General features: G+C 45.4%; 7 protein-coding genes across 11 annotated transcripts; 4 read left to right on the top strand and 3 right to left on the bottom strand.

The window, feature by feature from the left end:
- Positions 1-328: 328 nt before the first annotated feature.
- LOC117139997 (eukaryotic initiation factor 4A) lies at positions 329-4297 on the bottom strand. 3 transcript variants are annotated; one of them, XR_004459390.1, is made up of 6 exons: positions 4191-4297; positions 2802-3028; positions 1333-1946; positions 1015-1238; positions 745-939; positions 329-626 (listed from the first exon to the last, which is right to left on the bottom strand). XR_004459390.1 is itself a non-coding variant. In XM_033302712.1 (5 exons), coding segments are annotated over exons 1-5 (1212 nt in total). In that variant the 5' UTR covers positions 4193-4297; the 3' UTR covers positions 329-794. The 3 variants fall into 3 exon arrangements, 1 of the variants encoding a protein (XP_033158603.1); XR_004459393.1 differs by lacking the exon at positions 4191-4297 and adding an exon at positions 3218-3409; XM_033302712.1 differs by having other exon boundaries at positions 329-939.
- Positions 4298-4967: 670 nt separating this feature from the next.
- On the top strand, positions 4968-12769 carry LOC117136360 (profilin). Of its 2 annotated transcripts, none has more exons than XM_033297245.1 (4): positions 4968-5053; positions 6284-6576; positions 9202-9373; positions 12419-12769. In XM_033297245.1, the coding sequence occupies exons 2-4, from the start codon at positions 6466-6468 to the stop codon at positions 12514-12516; spliced, it is 381 nt and encodes a 126-aa protein (XP_033153136.1). In that variant the 5' UTR covers positions 4968-5053; positions 6284-6465; the 3' UTR covers positions 12517-12769. The 2 variants fall into 2 exon arrangements, with proteins under 2 accessions (XP_033153136.1, XP_033153126.1); XM_033297235.1 differs by lacking the exon at positions 4968-5053 and adding an exon at positions 5908-6064.
- A 2278-nt stretch (positions 12770-15047) lies between these two features.
- On the bottom strand, positions 15048-16313 carry LOC117136344 (mitochondrial uncoupling protein 4). Its single transcript, XM_033297212.1, has 2 exons — positions 15611-16313; positions 15048-15439 (listed from the first exon to the last, which is right to left on the bottom strand). Exons 1-2 carry the CDS (start codon positions 16266-16268, stop codon positions 15084-15086), a joined length of 1014 nt encoding a protein of 337 aa, XP_033153103.1. The 5' UTR covers positions 16269-16313; the 3' UTR covers positions 15048-15083.
- Positions 16314-16373: 60 nt separating this feature from the next.
- On the bottom strand, positions 16374-17587 carry LOC117136354 (mitochondrial uncoupling protein 4C). Its single transcript, XM_033297222.1, has one exon. The coding sequence runs from the start codon at positions 17485-17487 to the stop codon at positions 16480-16482; it is 1008 nt and encodes a 335-aa protein (XP_033153113.1). The 5' UTR covers positions 17488-17587; the 3' UTR covers positions 16374-16479.
- A 796-nt stretch (positions 17588-18383) lies between these two features.
- Positions 18384-20688, top strand: LOC117150840 (zinc finger CCHC domain-containing protein 2). 2 transcript variants are annotated; one of them, XM_033317909.1, is made up of 2 exons: positions 18384-18522; positions 18575-20688. In XM_033317909.1, exon 2 carries the CDS (start codon positions 18638-18640, stop codon positions 20603-20605), a length of 1968 nt encoding a protein of 655 aa, XP_033173800.1. In that variant the 5' UTR covers positions 18384-18522; positions 18575-18637; the 3' UTR covers positions 20606-20688. The 2 variants fall into 2 exon arrangements, with proteins under 2 accessions (XP_033173800.1, XP_033173799.1); XM_033317908.1 differs by having other exon boundaries at positions 18572-20688.
- A 1074-nt stretch (positions 20689-21762) lies between these two features.
- LOC117141275 (vegetative cell wall protein gp1) lies at positions 21763-23042 on the top strand. The gene has a single exon (XM_033304648.1). It carries the CDS (start codon positions 21852-21854, stop codon positions 22980-22982), a length of 1131 nt encoding a protein of 376 aa, XP_033160539.1. The 5' UTR covers positions 21763-21851; the 3' UTR covers positions 22983-23042.
- A 2861-nt stretch (positions 23043-25903) lies between these two features.
- Positions 25904-26542, top strand: LOC117141934 (vitelline membrane protein Vm26Aa). Its single transcript, XM_033305676.1, has one exon. It carries the CDS (start codon positions 25988-25990, stop codon positions 26411-26413), a length of 426 nt encoding a protein of 141 aa, XP_033161567.1. The 5' UTR covers positions 25904-25987; the 3' UTR covers positions 26414-26542.
- Positions 26543-27411: the final 869 nt, after the last annotated feature.

The raw sequence follows: 27411 nt of genomic DNA, 5'->3' as shown, positions 1-27411 counted from the left end.
AATGCCACCCAATTGTATATATCCATAGCTATATCAACCAATAGAGGCGGTCATATAATTTTTGGCGTACCCCGAAAGATATATGTTAATACATTTATAGATCTGGGTGGATTCGCTGTGTTCGTGTTTAGCGTAAAATGTTGCTTCGGTTGTCAGCTGTTTTTAGGAGTGGTATATTTAAACATAATGTGTACATATGTATTTTGTTTTAATATATTTTTATCAATAGTTCTAGAAAAAGCTAAAACAAAGGTGCGGCAAAAGGTGTTCTGATATTGTGGCTCTTGCGTTTAGTTGCTCGCTCTTCTTAGCAAGTGGTATCTCGTACCTGGTTTTCAGATATTACTTTCTTTAGATAGATGCAAATATTGTTTTTAGTTGTTTTTTTTTTATATATTTGTATGTATTTGTTGTTGCTGGTTGACGACGCAGTTTTAAAATTGATGATACACAGAGAACTAAATGGATACAGAGGGGTTCCGGCTAATCGGCGATATATTGTAAGCTCTAGCTAGGTGGTGTTGCTGCCGCTCCGCTGCCGCTGATGTTGCTGCTGCTGCGCCGCTGCTGAAGATGTTGGTGCTCTGTCCTGGTATAGTCCTTTTGTTGGGTGGTCGGTCGGCTGCCTTTTCGAATTAATGTTTGAATAATAAATATTTAACTTGACTTGTTGATCTTTGAATAATTTATAGTTGCGCTCGGTTATCGATTTCGCAGTTCTTGTTTGCTGTTTTGCTCACTCACTTTTTGTTTAGAATTCTTTCTTAGTTGTTTTGCGGCTCAGCAGAAAAAATTTAAATCAAATCGGCAATGTTAGCAGGCATTTCCTCAATTGTTGTGTGGTAGAACTGTTCAATATCCTTAAGGATTCGTCGATCTTCATCTGTAATGAAGTTGATCGCAACACCCTTGCGACCGAAACGACCACCGCGACCAATTCTAAAATAGATTGAAAGTGAAGTTTAGTATAGCACATAGCTGAATGGATTCAGTGGCTGGGTGGCAAACACTTACCTATGAATGTAGTTCTCGCGGTTCGAGGGCAGATCATAGTTGATGACCAACGACACCTGCTGTACATCAATACCGCGCGCCAGTAAATCAGTGGTAATCAGAACACGAGACGAGCCCGAACGGAATTGTTTCATGATGACCTCGCGATCACGCTGCTCCATGTCACCGTGCATGGCCGAGACGGTGAAGTTGTGGAGAGACATCTCCTGGGTCAGCTGGTCCACCTGAAGAAAGGTTAGACCTTTTTGTTAGCAACTTATCGACTTGGCGATTGAAACCATTCCAGCTCCACACAATTATAAGAATGAGTGAATTTACCTTGCGACGGGTGTTGCAGAAGATAACCGACTGGGTGATGGACAACGTATCGTACAGATCGCAAAGGGTGCCCAGTTTCCAGTTCTCCTGCTTCACGTTGACGTAGAACTGCTTGATACCCTCAAGGGTCAGTTCCTCCTTCTTAACCAGGATGCTGACGGGATCGCGCATGAAGCAACGGCTCACTTCGAGCACATCCGGCGGCATGGTGGCGGACAGAAGGATGACCTGCACATCTGGGGGCAGCATCTTGAAGACATCCTGGATCTGATCCTTGAAACCGCGGGACAACATCTCATCGGCCTCATCCAGCACGAACAGCTTGATGTACTGGGTGCGCAGCACCTTGCGGTTGATCATGTCGTAGACGCGGCCAGGAGTGCCCACCACCACATGGCAACCGGATTCCAGGATGCGGGCGTCTTCGCGCACGTTGGTGCCGCCAATGCAGGCGTGCGAGTGCACCTTCATGTACTCGCCGAGCGCCATCACCACGCGCTGGATCTGCGTGGCCAACTCGCGAGTGGGGGCCAGGATCAGCGCCTGGCACTCGCGAATGGACGTGTCGATTTGCTGAAGGATAGCAATCGAGAAGGTGGCAGTCTTGCCAGTTCCTACGGAGGAGATTAAGGTGATTAAGGATTGCGGCGCAATTAGGTGGATGATGAAGAATAGTGTGGTGCTACTGACTATACACAATTAACTTTCTAATTACGTGATATTCTAATGGGAATTGCGGAAAAGTGTTTTAATTTCAATTTTCGACTAACCAACCAGTACGCCATTTGCTATGCAATTCTGTTAGTTAGGCGTATACTTGAATGACGGAAAGATCAAACAGATGTTTCTATCTGTTGAGAAAGTCATTGGCATGAAGACGCTGGTTTCCATCGTTTCATCAGGTAGCTGTGGATCGTAAAGATCCTTTCGTTCGATCCATTTCATGGTCGAACTCGGCACTAATCCCTGCATATACAGCGATGGGCAGGTGCAAGTGCAAGAACACAAAACAGGGATTGAGCATGAACCACATAAATATGTATATAGAGTCTCTTTCGCATAGCCTGCAAAATGGATTATTGCCGAATGGGCAATGTAGGTAGATCGCGTTTGGCACAGATGACCTTAAAAACGCATAACAGCTGGAATTCGCCACGAGCGCTCGAAGAGCGACCTTCTTTCTGGGAACTTTCTTCTGGCCGGGCGGCCGAGAAACCAAAACGCAGCTGGTCAGCGAAAAGTGGCGCGCAAGCGCAACGACGCCGACAATCGAAGAGAGCGGACGGAAGAGAGAGAGAATAAGGAGAAAGAGAGCGCCGCAAAGCGGAATTTCAACAAAGAAATACAGGCGCAGCAGCTGAGTCATCGTGCTGTTTTTTCGCCGATTTTGCACATTCTCGAAAGTTTTTCTTTGTGACTGATCGAGTGGGATGATGCAGATGATGGGGGACTCGGAGCAATTTACTCACCCGACTGGGCCTGGGCAATGACATCGCGACCCCTCACACAGGGAATGATGGCGCGCTGCTGGATGGCCGACGGCTTCTCGAAACCATAACCGTAGATGCCGCGCAGCAGCTCCTCGCGCAAGTTCATGTCATCGAAGTTGTCGTACACCTCGTGCCAGGTGGACTCGATGACGCCCTCGGGTTCCATGCTGGCGGGGCCATCCTGAGGTATCTCATTTCGGTCATCCCTGTAAGAAAGCGAGAATGCGTTAGTGGGGCGGAACAGCGGGAACAACAACAACACAACGGCGGTAGCGGGACGGGGGTAAAAAATTTTCCAGCGACATTTGTTGGTTATGGCGAATGGCGGAAAGGCGAAAAGTAAGGCTGATGGAGGGAGAATCGAAAACCGCGAGCGCCGCTTGGCAACCACTCACATTATCAACAATAAAGAATTGACTAGGTAAACTTATATCCTGAATTTCGACGGCTTGGGCCCGGTTCACTCAATCAACTGCTTGCTTATTTGTCTAGAACGAATAACGGAGAATTTGGGCCGAACGCCGACTGTGTTGTTTTCTCGAGCTAGCGAGCGTTTTGCTTTTAGTCCGTTACGTTTGTGCTGCGATGCGTTCTGCGAAGCGGTGAATTTACGTATGAGACCGAAAGCGATAGATAGGCAGCCGTTTTCAGCGACAAGCGGCGAGTCCGCCCCTGAGCGTGTGCGAGCGGGACGACCCTAGTGTCGCCCGTGTCAATGTCAGCGGGCGAGAGCGGCCGAGCGATATAAGCACGTAACAGCGGCGCCAGTGTTGTCCAACGCCAGTTGCAAATGGTAGTAGTTGGTCGAAAATAGCAGTAGTTTTGACAGTACGGCGGGGTGGGGATAGAAAATAACCGACTGACAGGCAAATAATCCAAAGCAATTCGAATTGAGTTGGAGCAAGGGTAAATCAGCTCACGAATGCTGTCGTCCACTAAAGATAGAATCAGTGGTCTGCGTCATTGTCCAGTCATGAGTCAAGCGAACGGACGGACGAGTGTGCATGAAATCCAGTGGCGACATCGACGTCACCGGACTTCAGCAAAAGTCCCCAATTCGGAGTTCCAGGTTTCGCAAGGGCGAAGGGGGAGAGGGCAAAGACCGAGTCCAGCAACAAAACTCTCTTGGAGCAACCACTGAGCACGCTCTCTCTCGCTCGCTCGCTGACTGCTTCTCGCTCCCACTCCCTGCACTGTCATTCGGGCGTGTAATTTTTTTCACTCATTCTGACCGTCAGAAATTTAAAATCGCGTTTTTTTGCATTAAAACACAAGGAAATTATGCTAAGCAATTCCGGAAACGATGCGGCACAAGATCGCCTTGCTGCTTTTCACATTTCGAACGCTTAATCTAGGGAATATACTAACATTTTCTGAAAATTATTTGGCACTTTTTATACACGTGCTGCTACTGATTTGTTAAAACCAAGCAAAAGAGGATCCATCTTGCAAAAGTTTTAGTGATGTAAGAAAACATTAAGGACTATCGATAGCACTATCGCCAACTATCGCAAACTATCGCCAGCTGTCAGCGGATATCCGGCGATTTCGTTGCGGTTTCGCAGTATGGATTGTAAATAAAAACGAAGCATAAAATAAGGCCAACATTTTGCATTCAATTTTTGTTATTTTGCACATTTTTACGTGACTTTGGAGGTGCCACCTGAAGTTCAGGGCTACACACCAAGAGCTCGGGTTCCTGACTTCGCTATTTTATTTGCTATCGATATTACTGCCCATCAAAGTTTTCCAAAAGTATAAATATTTAAAATTTGGTTCATAAATTTGATTGTACTATTGTTTTCCAAAATAATTTAAATTTTTTTGTTGTGAAGCCTTAATTGTAGTATACAAATTTTTTCAAAGTAAACTATTTGAACACCCATCTTATTTGAATCATATCACACAAATATAAAAGTATAGAGTTTTACATATGAGGGTATTCAGCGAACTGTTATTTTTAATCGTGGGAAAGGAACCGGCCAGTGTTCTTTTGAATCGTTTTAAGTTTAAATCCAGTAATCTCATCGAATGTGGAAGTAAATTTAAACTTTTCCTTGCGCTGGTCTAACCGGGACTTAGGAAGGCAAACAGCGAATACAATCGACTTCGAAGAATATCGTGATCGAATTTCTGCACACATCGATTGTTTCGAACGAAGAGCGACTTGTGTTCCAGCACTACCGCTTGTCGACGGTCACTCTGATTTTTTACCGCAGCGTGTGAACAGTGTGAGTGCCGTGGGTTTCCTGGAAATCCGTTTAGAAAGAGATTTCTCTAGGATTACTGTACGTGGGGTGGTTCGACAAAAATCGAAAACCGACCAACAATTTGGGTAAATTGCGAACAAAGCGACTTTCGTGCTGGGTGCACTCCTTAAATGGCGAAAACCCACACATGTACGGGCTACTTGGCCAACCGCGTTGGCTGTGCGTCGCCGTCTGCGGGTGTGTGTGTATGCCTGTGTGTATAAGTGTGCAAAAAATTAAGTGGGAAAAGTTCAGCAGCAGCCGGTCGGTATTCGGCATACGGCATTCGGTACTCGGTATTCCATTCGATTTGTCAAGCAGCCAATGCTAACACACATATTGCGGGTGCGGTGCAGCGAGACACATTATGATACGTGAGATGGGATTCGAACATATAGGCGTTGAAATTAAAGGCTATTTTTAATTTATGACAGTTACTCAGTGCCGGCCAACAAAGTGGCGATTCATAACACTCACTCGGAGAGCCGCCGTTGAGTCATCGTCTGCTCTCACTCGCTCATTTGCATTGTCCGCAGCCGGCTGATTAATAACGGCCCGCCTCGTACGACCGTCTCGCTCGCACACCCACTCCAGCCGCACCGTTGCACTCGCCCTGGCTACGGCTCTCGCTCGCTCACTCTCTGCCCCACTCGAAAGCAGTAGCAGTGGGTGAGTGAACGGGTGACTCACGGCTTGAAATTGAGCGCTTTGGAGCAGAAGCAAGGCAAGCAGCCCCCTGCAGCGCGCACTCTTTCGCCACTCTCTCTCTTTCTCTCACTCTCTCGAGTAGGTTTTCTCAAATTCAAAATCGGTTTATGGTTCTGCTTTGCGCTCATTCGACTTTTGAAATCCGCCTCGAACGCTTCGAAAATTCCCAGCGAGTCGGACGTGTGTGTGGAGCTGCGGCGTACGGTTTCTGTTTCTGTCTGTCTTGGTCTCCTTGGTCTTGGTCTTGCTCTTGGTCTCATCCCCCGTGCGTGTGTGTGTGTATATGTGAGTTTTTCGGAGGCGGAAAATTCGGCGCTTTGTGCAATGCACTACAATCAAAATCACAAGATATATATGCATATATGTGCATAACACAAATCCGCCGATACCCATTAATTTGTCAAGGGCGGATGCAACACCCACTGCCGCATGATAAAATACGATACGATTTGATAAATGTTAATCCATCTCTCTCTCTTTCTCTTTCTCCACCTCTCGTTGCAGTTGGAAGTAAGTTACCCCAAGAAAAAATCGTCGGTGTTGCGGTTTTTCTTTGTCTCCCTGCCAATTTCGTGTGACCCCCGAAACGAAAGTGCGACTCGCCGTGCGGTAAAGCAACAGCGATCCATATCCAGATCCATATATATCAGTTCAACTTAATCCGCACCCACGACAAACAAAGCACCATGAGCTGGCAAGATTATGTGGACAACCAACTCCTGGCCTCGCAGTGCGTGACCAAGGCGTGCATCGCCGGCCACGACGGCAACATTTGGGCGCAGTCCAATGGCTTTGAGGTGAGTACGACGAACGGAATGGACGGAAAGCGGGTGGGAAAACCCATCGAATGGAATACGGACGGGAAAACGGATAGTTGACAATGAATTTTCGCAAGTTCAAGGGTGTGACTCTCGCGCTGTCTCCCTCTCGCGGCCGCCATGATAACTTTCATTTGATAAAGAGCAACTCCCACCCCTTCAGCCGGCCCCCGCACTCGCCCTTGTCAGTTTCACCCCCTGCAGCGCCACTCCTGCGCAGGCCCGCTACCTCTCCTACCCGCCTACGCTTTTCAGGGAGTGTGCGTGATCATGCAACCCACTCGGAGCAGGGAGACCAATTGGGCGACCTAGCCGATACGGATGGATTTCTGTTTATCGGTGACTCAGGAGGTGCAGCTTCGCTTCGCGGTAATCAACAATGCACTTGCAAGCGGCGATGAGTGTGTGGTGAAGAGGCGGGGAACGGCGGGTGCGGGAAATCTGATATCAGCGCAGCCGGTTCGGATGTCTGCGGTGCTGTGCAACACTGGTTCCTGATAATGCAGCCCACAGGCGCCTGGCAGCAGCCCCACCCCTTCGCTATCGCTCGCCTTTATCGCACTCAATACAGACGGACCGCTTCCTCTGCGCCGACGGCCAAAATAAATGCTCTTTATCGGAGCGAAATACAGAACCAAACAGAACAGAACAGAACCGAAATGAAACGAACAGAACAGAAGTACAGAAAATATCTTGAGCATGCGATGCCGCGTCACCAGCGCAGAGTGAATCGAATTGAGTGGAGTTGACTCCGCTTCGGCTTCTGCTACTGATTTCGATTCTGAATCTGAATCTGCTACCTTCGAATGCGAATGCTCTGAGTATTTCTCGTATGCGCGCCACGTTTTCGCCCTTTTGTGGCTGTGTGTGTGTGTGCGTGTGCAACTTCCTGTCGACTCCGAATCCGAATACAAATACGAATCCAACTCCGACTCCATGTGCTCTTATCCTGCTCGCTCTCCCAGCGAGATTCCACTCGATGCGGGCTGCCACTCCCTAGTGCTTTGTCCGTCGAATGAAGTTCTTCTCGCCGCTTATTAGATTAGGAACCGATTTTGGCCAAATTCGATCCGCTGCCTACGTCACCTCACCATCACACTCTTTCTTTTATCTACCTGACATTTCTGCACGCGCATCACTTTCGTTTTATTATCTCTCGCTGCCTTCGCAGCTGCCTTTGTTGTTTTTCCCAACTTCGCATTACCCAAGTTACCCAGTTTCGATCTTGATTCGCATGAATCATTGTGAATACTACTTAGCTTTTTCCTTTTCCGATTGATCAGCTGCGCTGCGCTGGACCTTGCGAGAGAGTTGTGTTTTTGGGCTGCTAGTTAATGTTTATGATAAACACTTTTATATACATGGCTTTGCATTGAGAAAAACGACTTTGGGTGACAGAATCTGAGTGCCATCTTGTGCCATATTCATTCATTGAAAAACTACCAATTTAGGAGATGGTGAATACGTTTTTTGGCACTTGTGGAATTTTCGCTATCGCCGCATAATGAGCTCCGCTTAGTTATTAACGTTTTTGGCATATCTGTCTACGCAAAACCGGCTTTTCGCGACTCTACTGCTCTTCTGCTCTGCTCTCCTCTTCGCATTTCTTTCTCTCACGCGACGCGAGTTGCGCTCAATGGAAACTTCTCGATGCCCAATTCGAGTGGCAGTCGGATGTGTCACCGTTCGGCAGCCGCAAATGAGTAACTATCGGTTGTGCGAGATTTTCAAATTAATTTCCCACCTCACCCCCCGGCAAAAGCAGCTGTTACCTGGGGGATGGGGCTGCCAACTTGTTACCAAGGCTATTGACATTGGTGCGACTCTCTCTCTCCCTCTTTGTCTCCATCTCTTTTGTTCTCTCGGCTCTCTCTGAACGGACAAGTCGCTCAAGTGTGCAAAACTTGTTTTTAAAATCCAAAAAATCAAGACGGGCACACATCCCGAGTCCCACAGTATCATATCCCTTAGCCAACTCCGCAGCCTCCGTGTGCCACACCCCTCTGTTTCCACCCTGGTATCGAGTGGACCACATTTGCTAATGAGTTGGCAGTCGTCGTCGATGGTGCCAACTGTTTTCAAATGGGTGGTGGTTTGCTCGCGGTGGTGGTGCTTATTGTGGTGGTGGTGGTGGGTTTGCCTTTGTTTGCGTGGGTCGTCTGCAGCTGATTAGTGCGATATTTCAACAGAAGGTTTTACTTTACACACATGTCTCGCATGTCTTTTTTCCCCGAAAACATGCAACCTCCCCCGCAGGCTACTACCCATTAGTTTGGAACCAACACAACCAATATTTCATACCACCGTTCAAAATGTTCGCTTTATTGCTCTCTTAGGGTCCTTTGAATTGTTGAACCTTTTTCAAAATGACGATTGGAATCAACGCAATATGATGAAATTCTCGCTCAATCTGATTGGATTAAACTTTGCAATATAGTTGCATTTATTAGGGACTGGTTTCTGATTCATGCAATGAGTTTACCGATTTCTAATGCATATGGTTAACTAAAGACCAACATGACCGCTAGTCCACCTTATTACTACAAAACAACTATCCACAATCAGCGGCCACTAACTCCAAACTTTCCTCACCATCTCTTGCAGGTGACAAAAGAGGAGCTCTCCAAACTGATCAGCGGCTTTGACCAGCAGGACGGTCTCACCAGCAACGGCGTGACACTCGCCGGCCAGCGGTACATTTACCTTTCCGGCACAGACCGCGTGGTGCGCGCCAAGCTCGGCCGGAGCGGAGTGCACTGCATGAAGACAACACAAGGTGAGTTAGCATTCAAATAAGTAGGTCTACTCATGTAATCCTCCGCCACTCTGCGATAAATTTTCCAAGTCAGAAAGTTTTCCGCTTATCACTTTTGACTGCTTTACTGCAGTTCAGTTAGCACACATGTTTGCAATTGGTTAGCTTGAAAGATCTTTCTTTAAGAAATGTATCTTAATGTATATCAAATTCTTGGTTTATTGCGTTAGGAACGAAACCACAATCACATGCAGAAGGTTTAATCCAATTGCTCAGTAATTGTTTATTATTTTTTGTTTTGAACTCATTTTAATTTTAGTAGATTAAATATGTTGTACGTCATTTTATTTAGCTAAATCTTATCGAATCTATTCGTACAAAAAGGTTTAATTATGCCAAAAATGTATTGTGATTCATTGGTTCTGACTGTGTTTCCCCTAATTTGATCAGATTACTCACAGTTTCGACATTACTAATCTGTTTGCCGTTTTAAGGTTTATTTCCTGAAGATAGGCCAATCCATTTTGAGCAGAAAAGGAAAACAGAGATCGACTTACTTAGTAGTTGGATTTTAAAAGTTTATATTAATTTTAGAAACTTGATGCTTGTTGGTTGATATTTGTTTGATTGTGGTTTAACTTTTTATAAGGTTTCGTCAGTTGCCTGCAGTAAATTAGCTTAAATATGTAAAAAAAAAGATACATTAAAAGCACGCAATTTATGCAAACCGAAAGTAGTAAAGTTTTGCCATCCAGTTTTATGGAAACTAACAATTCTAGTTTGAGCGTGGAAATTTCTGCAAAGTGGTTCCGCTGTTATCGATGCGTTGTCTGCCCCACCCCGATAACCATTATCAGATGTTTCTTTTTATAACCGGAGCCAAAGCAAGCGGGAAAAGACATTCTACAAAATGTTTAATGCCACTCGTTCTCACAGACTTATGTGACTTATCGCTGGTGAAAAGAATTTAATCCAAAGCCCAACACACCAAAAGCAGATAGATAAGTTAGGCCGTAAAATGAATTCGAAAGTTCTATTGAGCGATTTCTCGCCCGTTGGTTTTGAGTGAGTTTGGAAAAACCTACTTAGGATCTTTCTCAGCTTTCAAATCTGTGACATTTAGCGCGAAGATTTCAAGGAAAATGAGAGTTATCATTACGATTTTACGGTCGCTGCTGCTGTTGATGCCTTGCTCCATTTTCGGGGTCAACGAGCAGTGATGCCTCATTGTTTTTTTTTCAGCCTCTCGAGATGGCCAAATGTTTGAAAACCCCATTCGCGCTCTCTCGGCCAATTTGGTTTTTTGTTTTCGCTGTTTACGTCTACGACGACGACCAGTTTGTTTGCTGACGCGCCAGCCGCGCTTCCATATTTGTACAGTTTTTGCGGCAACTGTTGCGCACTGGCACACACACACACACACACTCGCACTCACACACATTTTCACGTCAACACGGACAAGGCGGCCAGCCCACCAGCACCGCCGCCACCCGCCGCCCACCGCTGCATCCACAAGCTCAAGGTTATTGCCATAATCCATTTCAAGTGCAAATGTGTTGCACGGTGCGTGTGAGTGTGTGCTGTGCAGCCAAACGCCGAGACAGTGGCGTAAAAATAGAAAAATTGGCCACAAATGGCAAATGCTGTCTGCTGTCAGCTCGCCGCTCCTCCTTGGCTCTTGCCCTGGTCCGCTTTGGACCTGGTCAGCGGGCGGCCCATTATGGTAGTAACTGCTGTCTTGTGACTCGTGTTCCAAAGTCTCCTCCCAGCTGATCAGCTGCTTCGTTCGCACTGCCACATTGTTGCATTGGTGCACTGCTGCACCTTGCGCCCTACTCGAATTACCACCCGACTGACCCACCAGCCAGATTTGCTGGAGCGTTGCCTATGTAAGTCGCCTTAAATGTCTCACCAAATAGTCACTTTTGAGCTAAACAACTCTCGATAAGACCTTGTTTTGTTTGTCATGCTCGAAAAACTGTTTGCCTGGGGAGAATGCAAAGCTAACAATTTCAGATTTTATACGCCACTGCTGCTGTTTAAAATATGGTTTCAGCAGGTAGCTAAGTTGAATTGATTTAGCTAACTTCATAGTTCTATTGTTCAAACCATAGATACATATTCATTGATCTGCTAAAACACAAATAAATGAATAATGGAATTCATTGGAATTTGAACCATTAAACGCTGCTAGGCACTATATATATAAATTATCTTATACATACATATGTATATAAAACATACAAGCTGTGGGAAACTAGCGTTATTAACAAGTTGAGGTTTGTTATGGTCATAATTGGCATGTAAATAGACTGGTGTTATCACCTATTGAATTCACTATTGACTTGTGGGCTCTCCCGCAAACTGTTGATAGCCGCCGACAGGTCACCGGAGGTGGTGTTCCGAATGTGCCGCTCTTCTGGCTCATCGGCTAGAAAGGCTCGTGGGTACGAACGAGGTTTATTGACCCCCGGGCGATATGATTCGATTCGGCTGCTGAGCTGGCGTCCCAACTCGACACACAAACAATTGGGTGTCCATCAGAGTTGGCTGCTCATTTGATTAATGCATTAGCCTAGCCACTCAACTCGAGACCTGTCAATCGGGTCCGTTCTCGTTTGCTCTCGAGTTGTCCAGTCGTCCGTCCAGTTTTCACCTGGGATTGCGGCGGACTGGCGCGCTCTTTATTGATCGCTTTATTCATAATTTCCAGCTGCCCGTGGTGGAGATGCTGCTGCTGCCTACTGCTGTTGTAAAGCAACGGTTAGTTCTTATTTCTCCGCCGCTGATGGTGGCTTTCTCCTCGCTTTCGAGAGCTTTGTCAAGCGGACGGACCGCTGCGAAATGTAATAAATGTCTGATGTGACAATGGCGTTGAAAATGTTTACCAACGGATAGTGTAGTGTAGATATATAGGGTATTTAGGGAGGCAAATGGGAGAAATATATATTCCCTTTACTAGGAATATCCATATGAGTACATGTAGGATTCCCCACCTATATCTATTTACATCTCACTGATAGACCAATTCCTAATGCATCTTCTTTGTTTTTTCATCTCTTGCAGCCGTGATCGTTTCCATCTACGAGGATCCCGTTCAGCCCCAGCAGGCCGCTTCCGTGGTAGAGAAACTTGGAGATTATCTGATTACTTGCGGGTACTAGGAGAATAGATCAACACAAACACCCCCATCAACCACAACACACACACACACACCAACAACTACAACTACAACAACAGCAGCAACAAATTTGATAAGAGCGAACCGTAAATGAACTAATAACACATAAAAAGTAATTATTAATATTTAAATTTATGGGAAAAGAAAAACCAACGGCCAAGAAAGAATTTGCGGTTTTTTGTGTGTAGCAGAGGAAATGGATCGAGTAAAAATGCATATGCTTGAAAGAAAAAAAATGTCAAAAAACGCAAATAATTACCCAACTACAAAAAAATTATAAATTTCTGCATTATTATATTTAAAACTTTTTGGTTTATACGATAAAAATAAAAGGAAAACACAAAACTATAAAACGCCCCAATCAATAATTAAGAATTCAGTCCTCAGCTTTGAACGAAATTTACAAAACAAAAAAATCATAAAAAAAGAATGAAACACAAAAAAAGATAAGAACATGTATTCGGCAACCTAAATTGTAAGCGAAAAGAACTGCAAATGCAACCAAACCAACCAAAAATCGAAAAATTAACAGATTAACAACCGAGAACAACAACGCAAAGCAACGCAGGCATTTTTTGGAACGATTTTTTGTATAGCAATATTTACACAACCGATACAGTTTATGTATACTCGTACATAAATCCACACGCAGGTTTTATATAGAAAGAGTGAGTGAGAGAAGATTTCGATTTGACCGGAAAGGAAGGGATGCGAAGGGAACTGAGAGGAGAGGAGAAGGGCAGAGATGGAGAGTAGCAACCAGTATAAATAAATATCTCTCTACATATATATTTATATACGTAAACTATTTGGTGGAGATCCACGATGCTCTATTTTTATATATGTGGTGGTGGAGGGACGAAGCCCAAATGGAAGAATCGTGAATTTTTATACACATGACGTCGAGTGGGGAGAACTCCGAACGGTATATCCAAAACTGAAGTATCGGATGGTAGGTGTTTCATATTCAGATTCCGTTTTCCATTGCCAGCCAGTCTATAAGTAGGTGCCTCTCTCACTCTCCGTTCGGTGTTTGCCATTATCCATTTTCCATCGACTGCACTAGGATTACTCATTCTGATCCCGGGTCTCCGGTCTATTTATTGTCATTATCAGCATTTTCCTAACGATAGCGTAATGAGTAGGCCATCATTTGATGGCTTCTACGTTTTAGCTAAACTCAAATCAAAGGTCTTCTTTCGCGCTCTCACACAAAAGCAATCCAATCGAACCCCCCAACCATGTCTCCCGACCAGCTCCATACCCTCGATTCCCAGCCAACAGTCCCCGAAAACATTTTTCATACGAGCTAGGGAGAACTTGAAATGAAAACCGAATGCATAAATATATGGATATAAATCATATAAAATACGATACTTTAATACTATTAAAATGAAAAGCGAGTGAGACAACCGAGTGTGCTCCTCACAAAAAGTAAGCACCTTGCGCATTGTTCTTTCTATCTGGGTTTTGGTTTGGTTTTGGGTCTTAATTTGTGGGTTCTGGGTGGCGTGGCTATCGGAAATCAATGGATCGTTGAACCGCGCTCCTATCGCGGTTCCCAAAGTCATTTCATGGTCGCATTAACAATTCTCTGTGCATTTATGGTTTCTTTTAATTATTTTAGAAGACAGCAGCAGTCGGCGCTGCGTTGGCCATTTTTGGTCTGTGCGATTGGATGGTTTGGATGGTTGGCCAGGTTATTTTCGTCGACGGGCAATCGTTTCAAATGGCTGACGCAACGGCGCAATTATTTTTCGCCAAAAAAATGTTCATAAATAAAAACAGATATTTATTTATTAATTTATCTCTGCGCCTCGTCCACTTCGCAGCTGCTTTTTCTTTCTTTCAGTAATTGTCGTTTTTGCATACTATTGCTCGCCTGTCATCCGCTGCCAGCGAAAAGACATTGACCCACATTATCCATCCATGCCAGCAAATGTCTGATCTGAATGCTGCCGAAATTTCTGGCGAGGAATGAGTGACAACATTTGGGCTACACATGCTCACTTTCGCTCTCGAAATGTTCGAAATATTCGTTTTCGCTACTTCTGGTAAAAACTCAAATTAATCACGGAAAACGCTGGAGTGGCGAGGGTGCCCGACCACTTTTATCAGCCGTAAAATTAATCAAACATTATTATTTATTATATGGCCTTTGGCTCGCGCATCGCATCGTAGCAATTTGATGCGCGTGTGCCTTGTTTTCATCTCCAAACGGAGCATTCAAATATCTTTCGCCGCGGGCAGCGAGTAGTTTCCACGTTGGCTCATTCAATTAAATATGCTAATTTCAGTTTCCACCGTTTTCTGAGCGCTGTTTTGGCTGGTTGTCTAACATAGTAACATTGGTCGCCATTCAATCACTCAAACTTGAGTCAAATGTCATTAAAGCTTACCCATATAAACCATGTGGTCACCGCATACCAATAGGTTTATCCAGTAACTACGGAATTCGTTCTGATTGACTTAAGAGCTTATCCCTCTAACTTTCCCACCAACTTTCCTCCAGGATATTAATGATATTTTACTCTGTTATATTTTAAACTGCTAGTAACCTTCACTGCCACGAAACCGTCTAATCTGCTCGAAGGTCATCCAGAACACCACCGAGGCAGGTCCGACACGCATCCAATATGGAATGAATCCCTTGTACATGGCCAAAAAGCCCTCCTCTCTAACCAACCTACTTAAGCAATCCAGGGAGCCCTTGTAATGAATGCCGCGTCCCTGCTCATCGGTTGGCTGATTCATGATCCGAGACTTGACCACGTCCGCCGGCAAGCTCAGAATGGCATCTGCTACGCCGGCGGTCATGGCGGCTAGGAACTGGACTTCTCGGTTATCCACCAGATCGAACTCGGCAATCAGAAACCGTTTGCAAAAGTCATAGCAGCTGACGTCCCCTTTGGAAGGAAATAATTAATAAAAAAGCTTAAAGCTACTAAACTCACTCCCTAAAGGATATTTTCTAAGTAGGCAGAAATGCCTCGACTATCAGATACCCGTTACCCCATATCTGCACCTGATTCTCCCTCACAACGTTCTCGAACTATTTGAAATCCCCAAAGGCTCACCTATGGTCACGAGTGCCGAGCGCCACGTGTTTGGAACAGTTCCCTTCCACAGACCCACCACACCAGCCGTCCTGTAAATGGAAGTCAGGGCCTGGAGCACATTGTGGATGCGGTGAGGCTCGCCCCTTAGACGCCGCTGTCCCTCCATCTGCATCTGGATCTTAATCAGTTCCGTGGGATTGGTTAGTAAGCTGGCAGTTGCGCCGGCCACGACGCCACTGATGCAGGATCCCAGGAAGGATAGCTGCGGCCTGCCGTCCTCGTCGGGCACGATCATCTTCTCACGCATATAGTCGTAGGTCAGCATTTTGATGCCACTGAAGAGCGAGTGGCGGAACACCATGGCGGATATGCCACCGTAGAGCTTCAGCAGACCCTCCTCCCTGACGATGCCCATGGCAGTGGCCAGCAGTCCCCGATACTTGACCTTCTGACCCACCCTGCTCGCGATCTCGCCCTGGATCTGCATCCGGGTCTTGCACATATCGAAGGGATAGCCGACGATCTCGGCACTGCAGGCGGAGGCGAATGCCGTGAGGTAGAGTTCCACCGGCGGAGTCTTCTTGTTGGTCACCAAGTACTCCAACTTGGGTCTTTCCTTCTCCTCCGAATTGTCCCATTCTGCTGGCCTAAAGACTGTGTTAACGCCTTTTCCCATTTAAGAGAAATATCTTGAGTGTTTATTGTGTGCATTGGAATATAAAAAATAAAATAAAGCAAAATTAAAGACAACAAAATCATTTCATATTACAGGATACGATTTGGATTAAAGTTATATTTATAATAGGTATAATAGGTGGTTTGACTTGCACCTTTTATTGCGTGTTAAAAGACATACAAAATACGATAGTAAGATTGGTAGTTTGCTCCTAAAATCCACTCTGGCCTTCCCACTGACGCAGCTGCTCTACGGACAGCCAAAAGAGCACTGAGAACGGTCCCAGGCGAAACCATGTGGGCATGAGGCCCTTGTACAACGTGAGGACACCCTCCTCCCTGACCAGCTTTCTAAGACAGTCCATGGAGTTCTTGTAGTAGAGATTCTTGCCGTTCTCGTCCACCGGCTGGTTCATCATCCGCGACTTGATCACGTCCGCCGGCGTGCTGAGCACGGATGCCGTTAGTCCGGCGCACATGGAGGACACGAAGCGCAGTGGCAGGCCTTCCTCCAAGTCCAGCAGACGCTTGAAGGTGCGCTTGCTGACATCGTAGCTGCCCACATCGCCGGTAGTCATCAGGCAAGCTCGCATGCAGCTGGGCCCCACGCCCTTCCACATGCTGGGCAGTCCGCCGCGGCGGTAGATGTCCACGAAGGCCTGCACCATGCTGTTCACCCGCACATCGTAGCCCAGCTGGCGGCGGCGCCCCTCCGTCTGCATTCGCACCTTGACGATGTCGAAGGGATTGGCCAGTGCCTGGGCAATGCAGCCCGCCGTGAAGCTGCAGCCTAGCGCCATGTAGACCTTGAGCACTTCCTCGTTCCGCTCGTTCTGGTAGAGGAAAGGGCGCCGGAAAACGTCGTAGAGAACAACACGTAACGAGTTGAAGATAAAGTTTCGGGTCACCATTGCCGAGAAGCCGGCGTAGAGCGACTTGAAGCCCTCCACTCGGATCATGTTGCTAAGAGTTGCCCGGAATGTTGGCATCGCGCTGCCCGTCTTCTTGGCCTGCTCGCCATCCACCTGCATCCGGGTCTTGGCCACGTCCAGTGGGAAGACACACGACTCGGCCAGATTGGCTCCAATGAAGGTGTTGATGTAGAGCTGGAACAGATTGCGTGCGGTTAGTGGATCAGCGACGTTTGTTGGCGGAAAGCGCGGCTCCTCTTCGGTTTCCAAGGACCGAAGATGCCAGTAGTCGCGCTCAGCCTTGTCCATTGTAAACTCGTAATTTGGTCGGTAAGTGGAATTGTATGTTTGGAATTGTTTGTTTGGAATTGTTTGCAATGTGTTTAGGAAGCTACAGTTTAAGTGTTACTATTGCATGAAATAGACGACATATCAACAGGTGTCTGCGATTGGACTAGTTTCTCTTTTTATTTATACAAGAAAGGATATCCCAGGATGTGAGTTCTTGAAACTCAAGTATGGTCACTTGATTGAAGTACCAAGTTAATGGTGAAACAGAATTGACTTAGTTTAAAGACCATTAAACACGCACCCCCACATTCATAAGGGTTCATTAGTCATCCCGGGGTACTGGAGGCCACTCCCGCGTTGTCTTACAAGTGGGTCAGGTCAGTTACTATGAAGTGGCCGTCACTCCCGACAATCTAACACTCTCTGACCGACTGACCGATTTGGCTAATGTCGGGCAACCAGCAAACACTTGTGTGTCATATGTTCCGCACACTTTACGAAAGTGCTGATCACTCTAAAATCGAAAGAAACCTGAGGAGTTTGTTGAACTGTCCACCATGCCAAACGAAAACGCTGGTCGAAATTTGCAGGAATCAGCTGAAATCGAAGTGATTGAAAATTTTGAAGTATGAATCCAAATGCTCTATTACCATAAAAATATTACCATATTAGTAAGAAATACAAGATGAACATATTACAAAGAAAGCATGTTATAAAGCTTGCTTCCTCTTAGGTATCGTCCTAAAATACATAGTTTTTCTGGAATATATATTTATATAAATAATCCTTATCTTTTTACAAACATCCACTGGTTCGGTTTGAATTCCTTTAAACTTTTCACATGGAAGTGTATTTTGGTTACGATTCGAACCCCTTTTGGCCAGGTCCGTTTAAAATTGGTGTCTGCATTGGTTTTTATTCAGTGATACGATTTTCAAGTGAATAAAACTCCGATTACCAGTGCAATCTACCAGAATAACGCGGTTAATAGAGGAAACACAATTCAGACAAAAGAGGAAAATTACAAAAGACCGCTTCGGGGAACTCAGTTGGGTAAGTTGTGGAAGTTGGAAGGCACCTTTTAATGGATCTCCATCCTCAGCAGAGGGTTCAAGACTATAAAAGCGCTGCCCATCGGCAAACGGAAGTTAGTGAGCGGAAGAAGAACATGGATATCCAACCACAGGCCTTGAAGCTGATCTTACTTTGGGCATGCCTGGCCATTGGGCTAACGGTGATGCCAGGAGCAACTGCATCCGGACATGAGGTCAGCCCAGCTTCGAGGGATCTACTGCAGCGCAGCAAACGCACCATGACCACCATCTGCGTGGAGATCAGGCCAAGTAGTCCGCAGGATGAGCCGTATTATATGTGCCGGGGAGCCAACTTCGGTGGCGACAGTAGCCAGCAGAGTTGTGTGGAGGTCAGAAACCAAGGTGGCCAGGGGGAGCCATTCTACATGTGCCACGGAGCGAAGTCCACAGAACCCGCCATCGAGAATCAACCCTCCATGGAGCACATGCCTCCGTTTAACCCTCAAACCGCTGAACATCATGATTTCGGTCACAACTTTCCCGTGTTTCCCGCCTATGAGGGCGGGTCATATCCCCAGCAGGCAGTCACAGAAGATCCCACTCGCATTCACCAAGTCCAGCCAGCGGGTCCGTCGTCATACCAGGAGAAGCTCCACCAGCAGCCTAATCCTCAGCAGCATCAGCCCCACGCCCAGTACGGATTCTACGGAGGCCCTATTGCAGCCCCTCCAACTGCACCTGCAGCGCAGTCAGCTGGCGTGCCAGAATTTCATCACCCAATTGAGGGCAGCCCGCCAGCAGCTCCACAAGGAGTTTCAGCTGGCCCAGGCCCAGCGTCCACGGCCGCTTCGTATGATCCTGCAGCATTTGCGAGGTCGCCAAGTCGCCCCACAGAGAACCCAGTAGCCGGAAACAGTAGACATCGATTCACTTTCGACGAGGAGGTGCTAGCAGTGCCGGATGTGGGTTTTAGGCGAGAGGAGCTCCAACAGCAGTACCGTAGGCCAGTGAATCAACCGAGACCAGAAGATCAGTTAATGTGGGTGCCGTTGTCGCAGACGCAGGATCCCGAAAACGATCCGGTTATGAAGGCATTCTACAGCAGCTTGGGAGACGAAAGACGCCCCACACAGGAAGCACCGGTGGGCAACCAGGATGAGCCCATGTTGGGACAAATGGCTCCTGGCTACAGCCCATACAACAGCCAATACCCAGAGGCTCCTGCCCCACCCACTCTGCCGCCACCACCTCCAACCTATTCCCAAGCAGATGTGACGCCCTCTGCCAACACATATTGCAATGGATGTTCTCCCACAGCACCAACAATCCAATGTCCACTGGACAACGGGGTGAGCTACAGTACCACCTGTCCGAGCTTCCAACCGGTCATTATAAGCATGCCCTGCTACGCTCAACGAGCACCCACTCCCTACTTTGGGCTTCCCAGAGCGCCACCACCAGGTCCCTTTGGTGGTGGATTTGGGCTGGGAGCACAGCTGGGAAGTCCTTTTGGCATGGCGCCCCAGATGGGAGGACAGGGATACGACATGGAGCACCAGGTGGGTGGCCCCTTTGGCATGGGCATGCAGCTTGGAATGGGAATGAACCCATTCGGACCCTTCGGAGCCCTCAATCCTTTCAATCCTTTCAACAGAGTTCTGGGAGCACCAGCTCCCGCTGCTCCAACGCAAAATGGTAATTTTTTCCAGCGCGTCTTCAAATTCAACCAGGACGCTGCCTCCTCCTCGACAACAGAAGCTGCTCCCACCACAGAAGTGCAATCGGAAAGATCGGGCAAGTTGAATTTCTCGAGTAGCACTCCGTCGCCACCCAGCTCAGAACAGCCAGATAGCATTGTGGGTGATGACCACGAGAGTGATGAGGCTGAGGACTCTGCTGAAGATTTTGACAAGGAGGATGATGCGGCGGTGACCACACCGCTTCCAGCCTCCGAGCCAGATGATTCCGCTGACACATCCGGAGTTCCGGCCATCGTGAGCAAGGCGACGGAACTGCTCAAGCCAACGGAGAAACGGAAGCGACACCGTCAGCGCTCCAGCGGACGTAGCCCCCAAAAGCACAGATACCTGCAGCTGTTGTAACTCCAAGTTATGTAAATGGATCCCTCAAACTGAATAAAGTTGTATTTATATTGTCAAAATAATAGTAGTTTACTACTGGGCAGGTGTAGTTGCGACTCTTTATTAAAATATAAATCAAAAGTTTAAATACAATTCATAATATGCTGAATATGAAAAAATAAATCGTTTCATCTTTTATTTTAGTTGTTTCCAACGTGTATCTTTTGGGAAGTTTCCAACATGTATCTTACCTAATATTAGAATTGTAGAGATGTAAATTCAAATAAATGTATTTTCGCGCCACTATTTTTAGCTAGAGCTGTAATTAATGTTTTCGAACACGAATGCGTAAACACCTATAAATACTTTTCAAAATATATACATATATATACTTGAATTCATTATTGGTTGTATCTTAAGTATTACCAGTATTAAGTATAACCAACCGATGAGTAAGCCCATGATTACTTTAGGAAGTATATTTTACGGCAACCAATATATTTTTGTATTTATTATGTGTTTCTGAACGTATCTCTTTGTTTTTTCCGACCAACTTCCGTTCAGCCAAGTGCATTTTGCTTTCGATTGGCCAGCCTGATGCGGATTAAAGCCAAGGCAGTCACGATCCACGGAGCAAACAGGAACCTCGTCGACTGGTGTTTCGCTACCGTTTAATAATTTCGAGCACGTAAGGGAACAATTTGAATAAACAATAAGGAAAGCAAGACAACCATAAAGAAAACACAAGTAGTGTGGAGTCATCGGCCTGCCAGTGGGGTTATTGGGACTCATGGATCTTCGATGAATTGGGAACACCACCTAAAATAAAAATTGGGTTAGACATGGGACTTGCTGAGCTAAAAGTCTTAATTTCTTAATTTCCTCATAACTGACAATTTTAATAAGTAGTTTTATATACCCTTTCTGTTCAGATAATTTTAAGATTTAGAGGTAAGATACTAAGATAAAAAGCTAGCAGTTCTAAATTGGAAATTTGGTTACCTGTTTACGTTTACTTACAATTCATTATAATTCAATATTTTAAAATATTTTATAAGGTGCTATAAAAAACCCAACACTATCCAATCTCGACTGTATACTTTGCCAACTATTATACCCCATCAAAAGGTGTCCACACGTGCTGACCTGGCATTAATCCGCCGTGGCTTGCAGCTCCAGCAGTCCGCTGCGATTGGCAGCCACTGCTTCTGGTAGTTGCAATTGAGAGTTCGAACCGCGAGGTTAAAGCTGGCAACGCAATCACTGTATGATGATGCACTCCAGAAACAGATCGTGGACTCTGACCCTGCTGGCGCTGGGCGCGGTCCTGGCCACTTCAGCCGAGGATGTGGCGCGGTCCAACCGGATTGCGGCACCGGGGGAGCCACTCTACTACCTGATGGCGGATGCGGGTCCTTTGGTGACCCCCAATGAGGCGCTGAAGCGCACGAACCGCTCGCTGCTCAAGTGGTGGGATGATCTCTTCCCCCGCAACAACAACAACTGCTGCAACAACAACAACAACAATCTGCTGTATCCGACAGCTCCACTGCTCCCCGCGCCCGCTGTGCCCAACAGCTGCAACGGCCTGCAGCTGCAGGATCTGGATCCTTTCAAGCAGATGAAACTCTTCAAGAAACTTCCCGAACTATTTCCCACAGCCAGTCCATGTGGCCAGTGTGGCGGCGGATGTGGTCAGAACAACTATGTGGCACCGGCACCACAGAGTCCTTCCTACGGCGGTGATGGCTACGGCGTCCTGCCCAACGGTGGGTACACCAAACCCGTTCCCGAGTACAATGGACCCGGCGATGGAGATGCGGGCTATGTAGCTCCGGCAGCTCCTGCCTACGAAGCTCCAGCACCACTTGCTCCAGCCTACGAAGCTCCAGCACCACCTGCTCCTGCCTACGAAGCTCCGGCACCACCAGCTCCTGTCTACGAAGCTCCGGCACCAGTTGCTCCTGTCTACGAAGCGCCTGCAATTGATTACAGTGCTCCCGCTCCACCAGCTCCCACCTATGAGCCACCAGCATCCGGCTACAGCCAGCCGGCACAGGCAAGTTACGCTGGAGCACCACCGGCACAGATCGTTTACCAGCCCATCATCTACCTCTCCACTCCACTGGCATCGAAGTCGTCCACCCTGGTGGAGTACGATGACCAGAAATATGCCACTCCAACAGCACCATCTCCACCGTCACCACCTGCTCCCGTTTACGAGGCGCCATCGCAGAGTTGCTACCAACCGGCGGCTCCTCCTGCTCCCAACTATGCCACGCCCTCGTGCCAAACGCCCATCCGCCTTTCGCTCATTGATCAGCCATATCGAGTGGCTCCGGAACTGTTCGAGGAATACAACTACCGCCTGGCCCTGGCCTCCCAGAATATTTTGTAGTTCTCTAAACGACCTGATGCTTGACCAATCTGTAAATAAAAGTCTTCTAATGATTTCTGACTTTGTTCTGTTACGTTGTTTGGAATATTGTTTAAAACTTAAAAACTTATGGTATAAGCTGATACAACCAGGTAATATATTTCTCGATAAATACAGCTTACCAAGTAATAACCATAAAAAGATCTGAGGTAAGTAAAATGATGTAGAGAATTGAAAATCAGCGTAAAATATTTATTGATTTTAGGTTTGCAACACAAATGAATTTTTTATTATTTATTATTTTATTAGCATCAGCGTTAATTTTCAGACTCACGCTTGTGTAGCATTTTTGCCGTGTATTCAATTAAATAAAATTTTTTAAATTTGTTTTTATCTGTTGGCTTGGTTTTTATTCATTACTATTAACGTTATACCATTAGGCCAAAAAATTAGATAAATATTTCTTTGTGTCAGGATTGTTGGAAATAAGCTAACAATAATATCTAAATATTGTATGTTATATTTAACCTCAATTGCACTTTAATATAACGTCAAAATATTGTGTTATAGTCTTTACAGCTTAATTTGAATAATGAAAAGTTATTTGTTTTTAAAATAAAATATCAAACCAATAAATATTTATCACCGACTTGCCCATTTTCATACAAACATTTTAACCTATTTTCTTTACCAATGCGATGCATACTTTTTGGAGAAATTCAATGATTATAAATGATAACAAGAAAATCGAACTAATACTTTTTTTTTCAGTGTAGCCCAGATCGACGCATATTTTTTTTTAGCAAGAATGCAAGCGCGCTAAAATATTGGGTCATTTATGAGCACTAAAAATTGGACTTTACGTTATGTCGAAATCTTAATACTCTGCCGGTAAAATAATGACATCTTTATAAAAATTCGCATAATTTTTATAGCGCTTAACAAAAATATTTCTAGAACTTTTGTATGTTGTCTATAATATAGATCTATAATAAAGATCTATATAAAATTTATTTCGATATTCCAAAAGTTAAAACGAGGCTATCACAAATATTTGGTGTATATCTTAGCAATTAATATATAATATAATATTATATTAGCATTTAACAATTTCGTAATATTAAGCTATATCTTACACCAAAAAAGAATTTGAAAACATGTTATGGAAATAATAAAAACGCGCCAGTTTTATACACAGTATCTATGAGATATGAATTTGTGTGCCTTTATATGATAAACACAAATATTGAAAACGCAACTATCAAACAATTGGTTTTCAAAATATCTGCAAGATACACATCTTCTTGGGTTTCGACGCCGCCTGTTTATACAGTTGCGATCCCTTTGCCTTCCATCGGAGTTATCACCATGTGTTGGACAATATGGTGGGTCTTTCCAGTTCATCCGCGTGCCCCTTCCCCTTGCCCCTATGGACATTTCCTACCCACTCCTCGGACCGCAAAGATTCCGTGATGACGTCGGCAACAATTTGTGCTGGCTGAAAGGCTGAAATCAGTCAGTTGGTCGGTATGGCCCCTCCTCAGTTTTCGATTTCGGATTCAAATGCCATGGCAAATTGCAAACAATGCGCCCAGACTTCCTTGCCTATGCGGGAACCAGGCGGCCTGAAATGTGATAATCACCCAGTGATTGGAGCCATCCCATCCGCAAAGCCAAGCCATCGTGGCCATGACCATGACCAAGTGAAAGTGGCCGCTACATGCGCCCATCTCGAGGTCCAGTGAGTCAGTCCACGCCCATGTGGTCATCACTGGTCGTAGCCAGCCGATGCGGTTACTTCCTCACTTTGCATGTGGCACGCATTCCTCCTCCGCCGGCGATCATCGCGTGCCGGCTTACATAATTTTTAATAGCCGTTGAGCGAGCGAGAAATACAGCTAATTAATTAGCGCTCGCTCTGCCACAAGATTGTTGCACAGCACTCACATATGACGTACGTACTATTGTAATCATTTTAGGGCCCCGCCATATGAGTTTATGACGGAGACTCGAGTTCTTGGAATTATTATCCAATACTTTGTGTTTGCAGATTGGGTTGCAGATGGTGGCATTCGGATTGTAGTCAAATGGTAGTTTTTACTATAAAATGCATTGATAGTCTATCAGGATTTTATTAATAAATATGTATGAGTCATCTAAGGATTTTGTTTATGGAAGCGAACTAGTTGGATCCGATTTGCTATTATAACAGCATTTACATTGGTTTTTAATCCTTATTATTTGAAATCAATGCTTTTAAATGATATAAGTCTAATTTATTGTCTAAGATCAGAATATGATAATACGATCGGAAACGGAAGCAAATTAAGCGAAATATTCCTTAATCGCTTAATACATTGATATGAAAATATCTATTAATTAACTATTCCAAAACTATTCTTTATGTATGTCCGTGTTTTCAAACAGCAATAAAAGCTTAGAATACAAAAAACATAGTTTTATTTTATTATTGAAATTATGTCATGGACACAGATTATAAAATAGTTAATATATCAGAAAAATGTAATGTATAAAGAACATGCTTAGACAATTTATTGTTTATACTTAGAGGATTCCAATTAGTAACTTGAACATTAATTATTACAATTAATTACAAAAGTCCCAAGTCTGGAATTCCATTTCTTAAAATTCTTTCTTCGAAAGGGGGGCGTGCTCTTTTATCACTCCCACCACTTTGAAAGTGCAACGCACTAGATACCAACCACAAATCGCCAACCTAAACGTTCCTCTGCCCGCTGATGACCCCAAAAAGCTGTCGATGTGGAGCTACTAAAGTCAGCGGTATACATTTGTCCATTGGGCTGATGGAGCAGAAAAGTAATCAAGGCAAAAACGAAGAGTAGACCTAGCCATTAAGTTCTGAACGTAGTGCTAACTAGGCAGATTGGACAGCTATAAAAGATGGCCAATTGAATGGGATTGGCATCAGTCACCTTTGGTAACTAACAGCAGCCCAACCAGCTCCCATCCGCCTCCAGCTCAATCTTCAACCACCAACAATCAAGATGAAATCCTTCGTGTGCATCGCCCTGGTCGCCTTCGCCGCCGCCGCTCTGGCTTCGCCCACCAACGTGGCTTCGGCCACCGGCTCCACTGGCTCCTCGGTGACCACCCAGGACGGAGAGCTGGAGGGAGTGACCGGACAGGGATTCGGTGACCTGACCCGTCTGCGCAAGTCTGCCTACGGCGGCAGCTCCGGCGGCTATGGCGGCTCCAGCATCCCAGCTCCTCCCTGCCCCAAGAACTACCTGTTCAGCTGCCAGCCCAACCTTGCCCCCGTGCCATGCAGCGCTCCTGCTCCCAGCTACGGATCCGCCGGCGCCTACTCCTCCCCGGTGGCCACCTACGTTGCCCCCAACTACGGCGTGCCCCAGCACCAGCAGCAGCTGTACAGCGCCTACGTGCCCCAGACCTATGGCTACCAGTACTGAGCACCTGCTCCGACTGTGACTGCGATCATCGCCCAAGGACCACGAACCGACTGCCGAGAAACATAAGCTTTGATGGATTTGACAAAAAATATACCCAAAAATATGTACTGCAATTAAATCACTAAAAAAAGCAAAATCATGAATTGTTCTTACTAAGGGTATAACTAACTAGTTTTTAGCAACCCAAAACTTCTTGGGATATGGGATACCATTCAGGTATCAAAGATCAAGACTAAGATAACCATAATAACGATGATTTTGGCAACAAGAAATCACTTCTTCGTTTGCACCAATTGATTCTACCAAGATATTTTTTGAGAAGGGATATTCAATCTGATATTCAATCTGATATAACTATATACATATAACTATAACTATATATATTAAAGGCCCAATGACTATTTCTTCAGAAATCCACAGAAATGACGCATTTAAATATATTTGTTTCACTTTCTTTTTATCATATTACTAAACAATTGACGACTAAATTTATTTTAGAGACCTAATAAACCTTAATCTTAATGGTTTTGTGTGTAAAGAGATTAAAAATTGTGATTTATGTAGGTTGTTTTCAAAATCATTGAAGCAAGCCCAATATTTTAATCATCCAAGTTAACTTTTTAACCTGTACTCAAATTAATTTCTTCAATAGAACCATTTTAAAATCGCTAGCTATCAAATTCATATAAAAAGGAAATGCATTTGGCTACTCCCTCCAGTTTTTCCCAATCCGATTAAATCTACATCCGCCAGATACAGGTTTGCAACTAAGCAAACTTTCAGTTTTTAACCTTTGTGCCTTTGTGCATCGTGGGTCACTGAACCGCAGGAAATGCTGGTACCAACCAAAATAGTTATTAAAATGTACATAAATGTATATTTTAACTAGAAGAAATGCTTGCGACACATCCGAATCAGCGACAAAGCGGAAAAGTGAAAAGTGCAAGCGATTGGGTAATGCGATATCGGATCCCATCATCAATCGCTTGACTGGGCGG

The sequence above is a fragment of the Drosophila mauritiana genome, chromosome 2L (assembly GCF_004382145.1).
Source record: "Drosophila mauritiana strain mau12 chromosome 2L, ASM438214v1, whole genome shotgun sequence".
In the NCBI taxonomy this organism is placed as follows: Eukaryota; Metazoa; Arthropoda; class Insecta; order Diptera; family Drosophilidae; genus Drosophila; species Drosophila mauritiana.
This window is presented reverse-complemented; position numbering and strand designations above follow the sequence as displayed.

Excerpts from the sequence above, each read along its gene's own strand:
- LOC117139997 (XM_033302712.1), bottom strand. Across the intron at positions 1,947-2,801 it reads CATTGCCCAGGCCCAGTCGG|GAACTGGCAAGACTGCCACC; the intron begins GTGAGTAAATTG and ends TCTCCTCCGTAG. Across the intron at positions 1,239-1,332 it reads TCTGCAACACCCGTCGCAAG|GTGGACCAGCTGACCCAGGA; the intron begins GTAAATTCACTC and ends ACCTTTCTTCAG.
- LOC117136360 (XM_033297245.1), top strand. The coding sequence starts at position 6,466 with ATGAGCTGGCAAGATTATGTGGACAACCAACTCCTGGCCTCGCAGTGC. Across the intron at positions 6,577-9,201 it reads CGCAGTCCAATGGCTTTGAG|GTGACAAAAGAGGAGCTCTC; the intron begins GTGAGTACGACG and ends CATCTCTTGCAG. Across the intron at positions 9,374-12,418 it reads CTGCATGAAGACAACACAAG|CCGTGATCGTTTCCATCTAC; the intron begins GTGAGTTAGCAT and ends CATCTCTTGCAG.
- LOC117136344 (XM_033297212.1), bottom strand. The coding sequence starts at position 16,268 with ATGGGAAAAGGCGTTAACACAGTCTTTAGGCCAGCAGAATGGGACAAT. Across the intron at positions 15,440-15,610 it reads CTCGGCACTCGTGACCATAG|GGGACGTCAGCTGCTATGAC; the intron begins GTGAGCCTTTGG and ends TTCCTTCCAAAG.
- LOC117136354 (XM_033297222.1), bottom strand. The coding sequence starts at position 17,487 with ATGGACAAGGCTGAGCGCGACTACTGGCATCTTCGGTCCTTGGAAACC.
- LOC117150840 (XM_033317909.1), top strand. The coding sequence starts at position 18,638 with ATGGATATCCAACCACAGGCCTTGAAGCTGATCTTACTTTGGGCATGC.
- LOC117141275 (XM_033304648.1), top strand. The coding sequence starts at position 21,852 with ATGATGATGCACTCCAGAAACAGATCGTGGACTCTGACCCTGCTGGCG.
- LOC117141934 (XM_033305676.1), top strand. The coding sequence starts at position 25,988 with ATGAAATCCTTCGTGTGCATCGCCCTGGTCGCCTTCGCCGCCGCCGCT.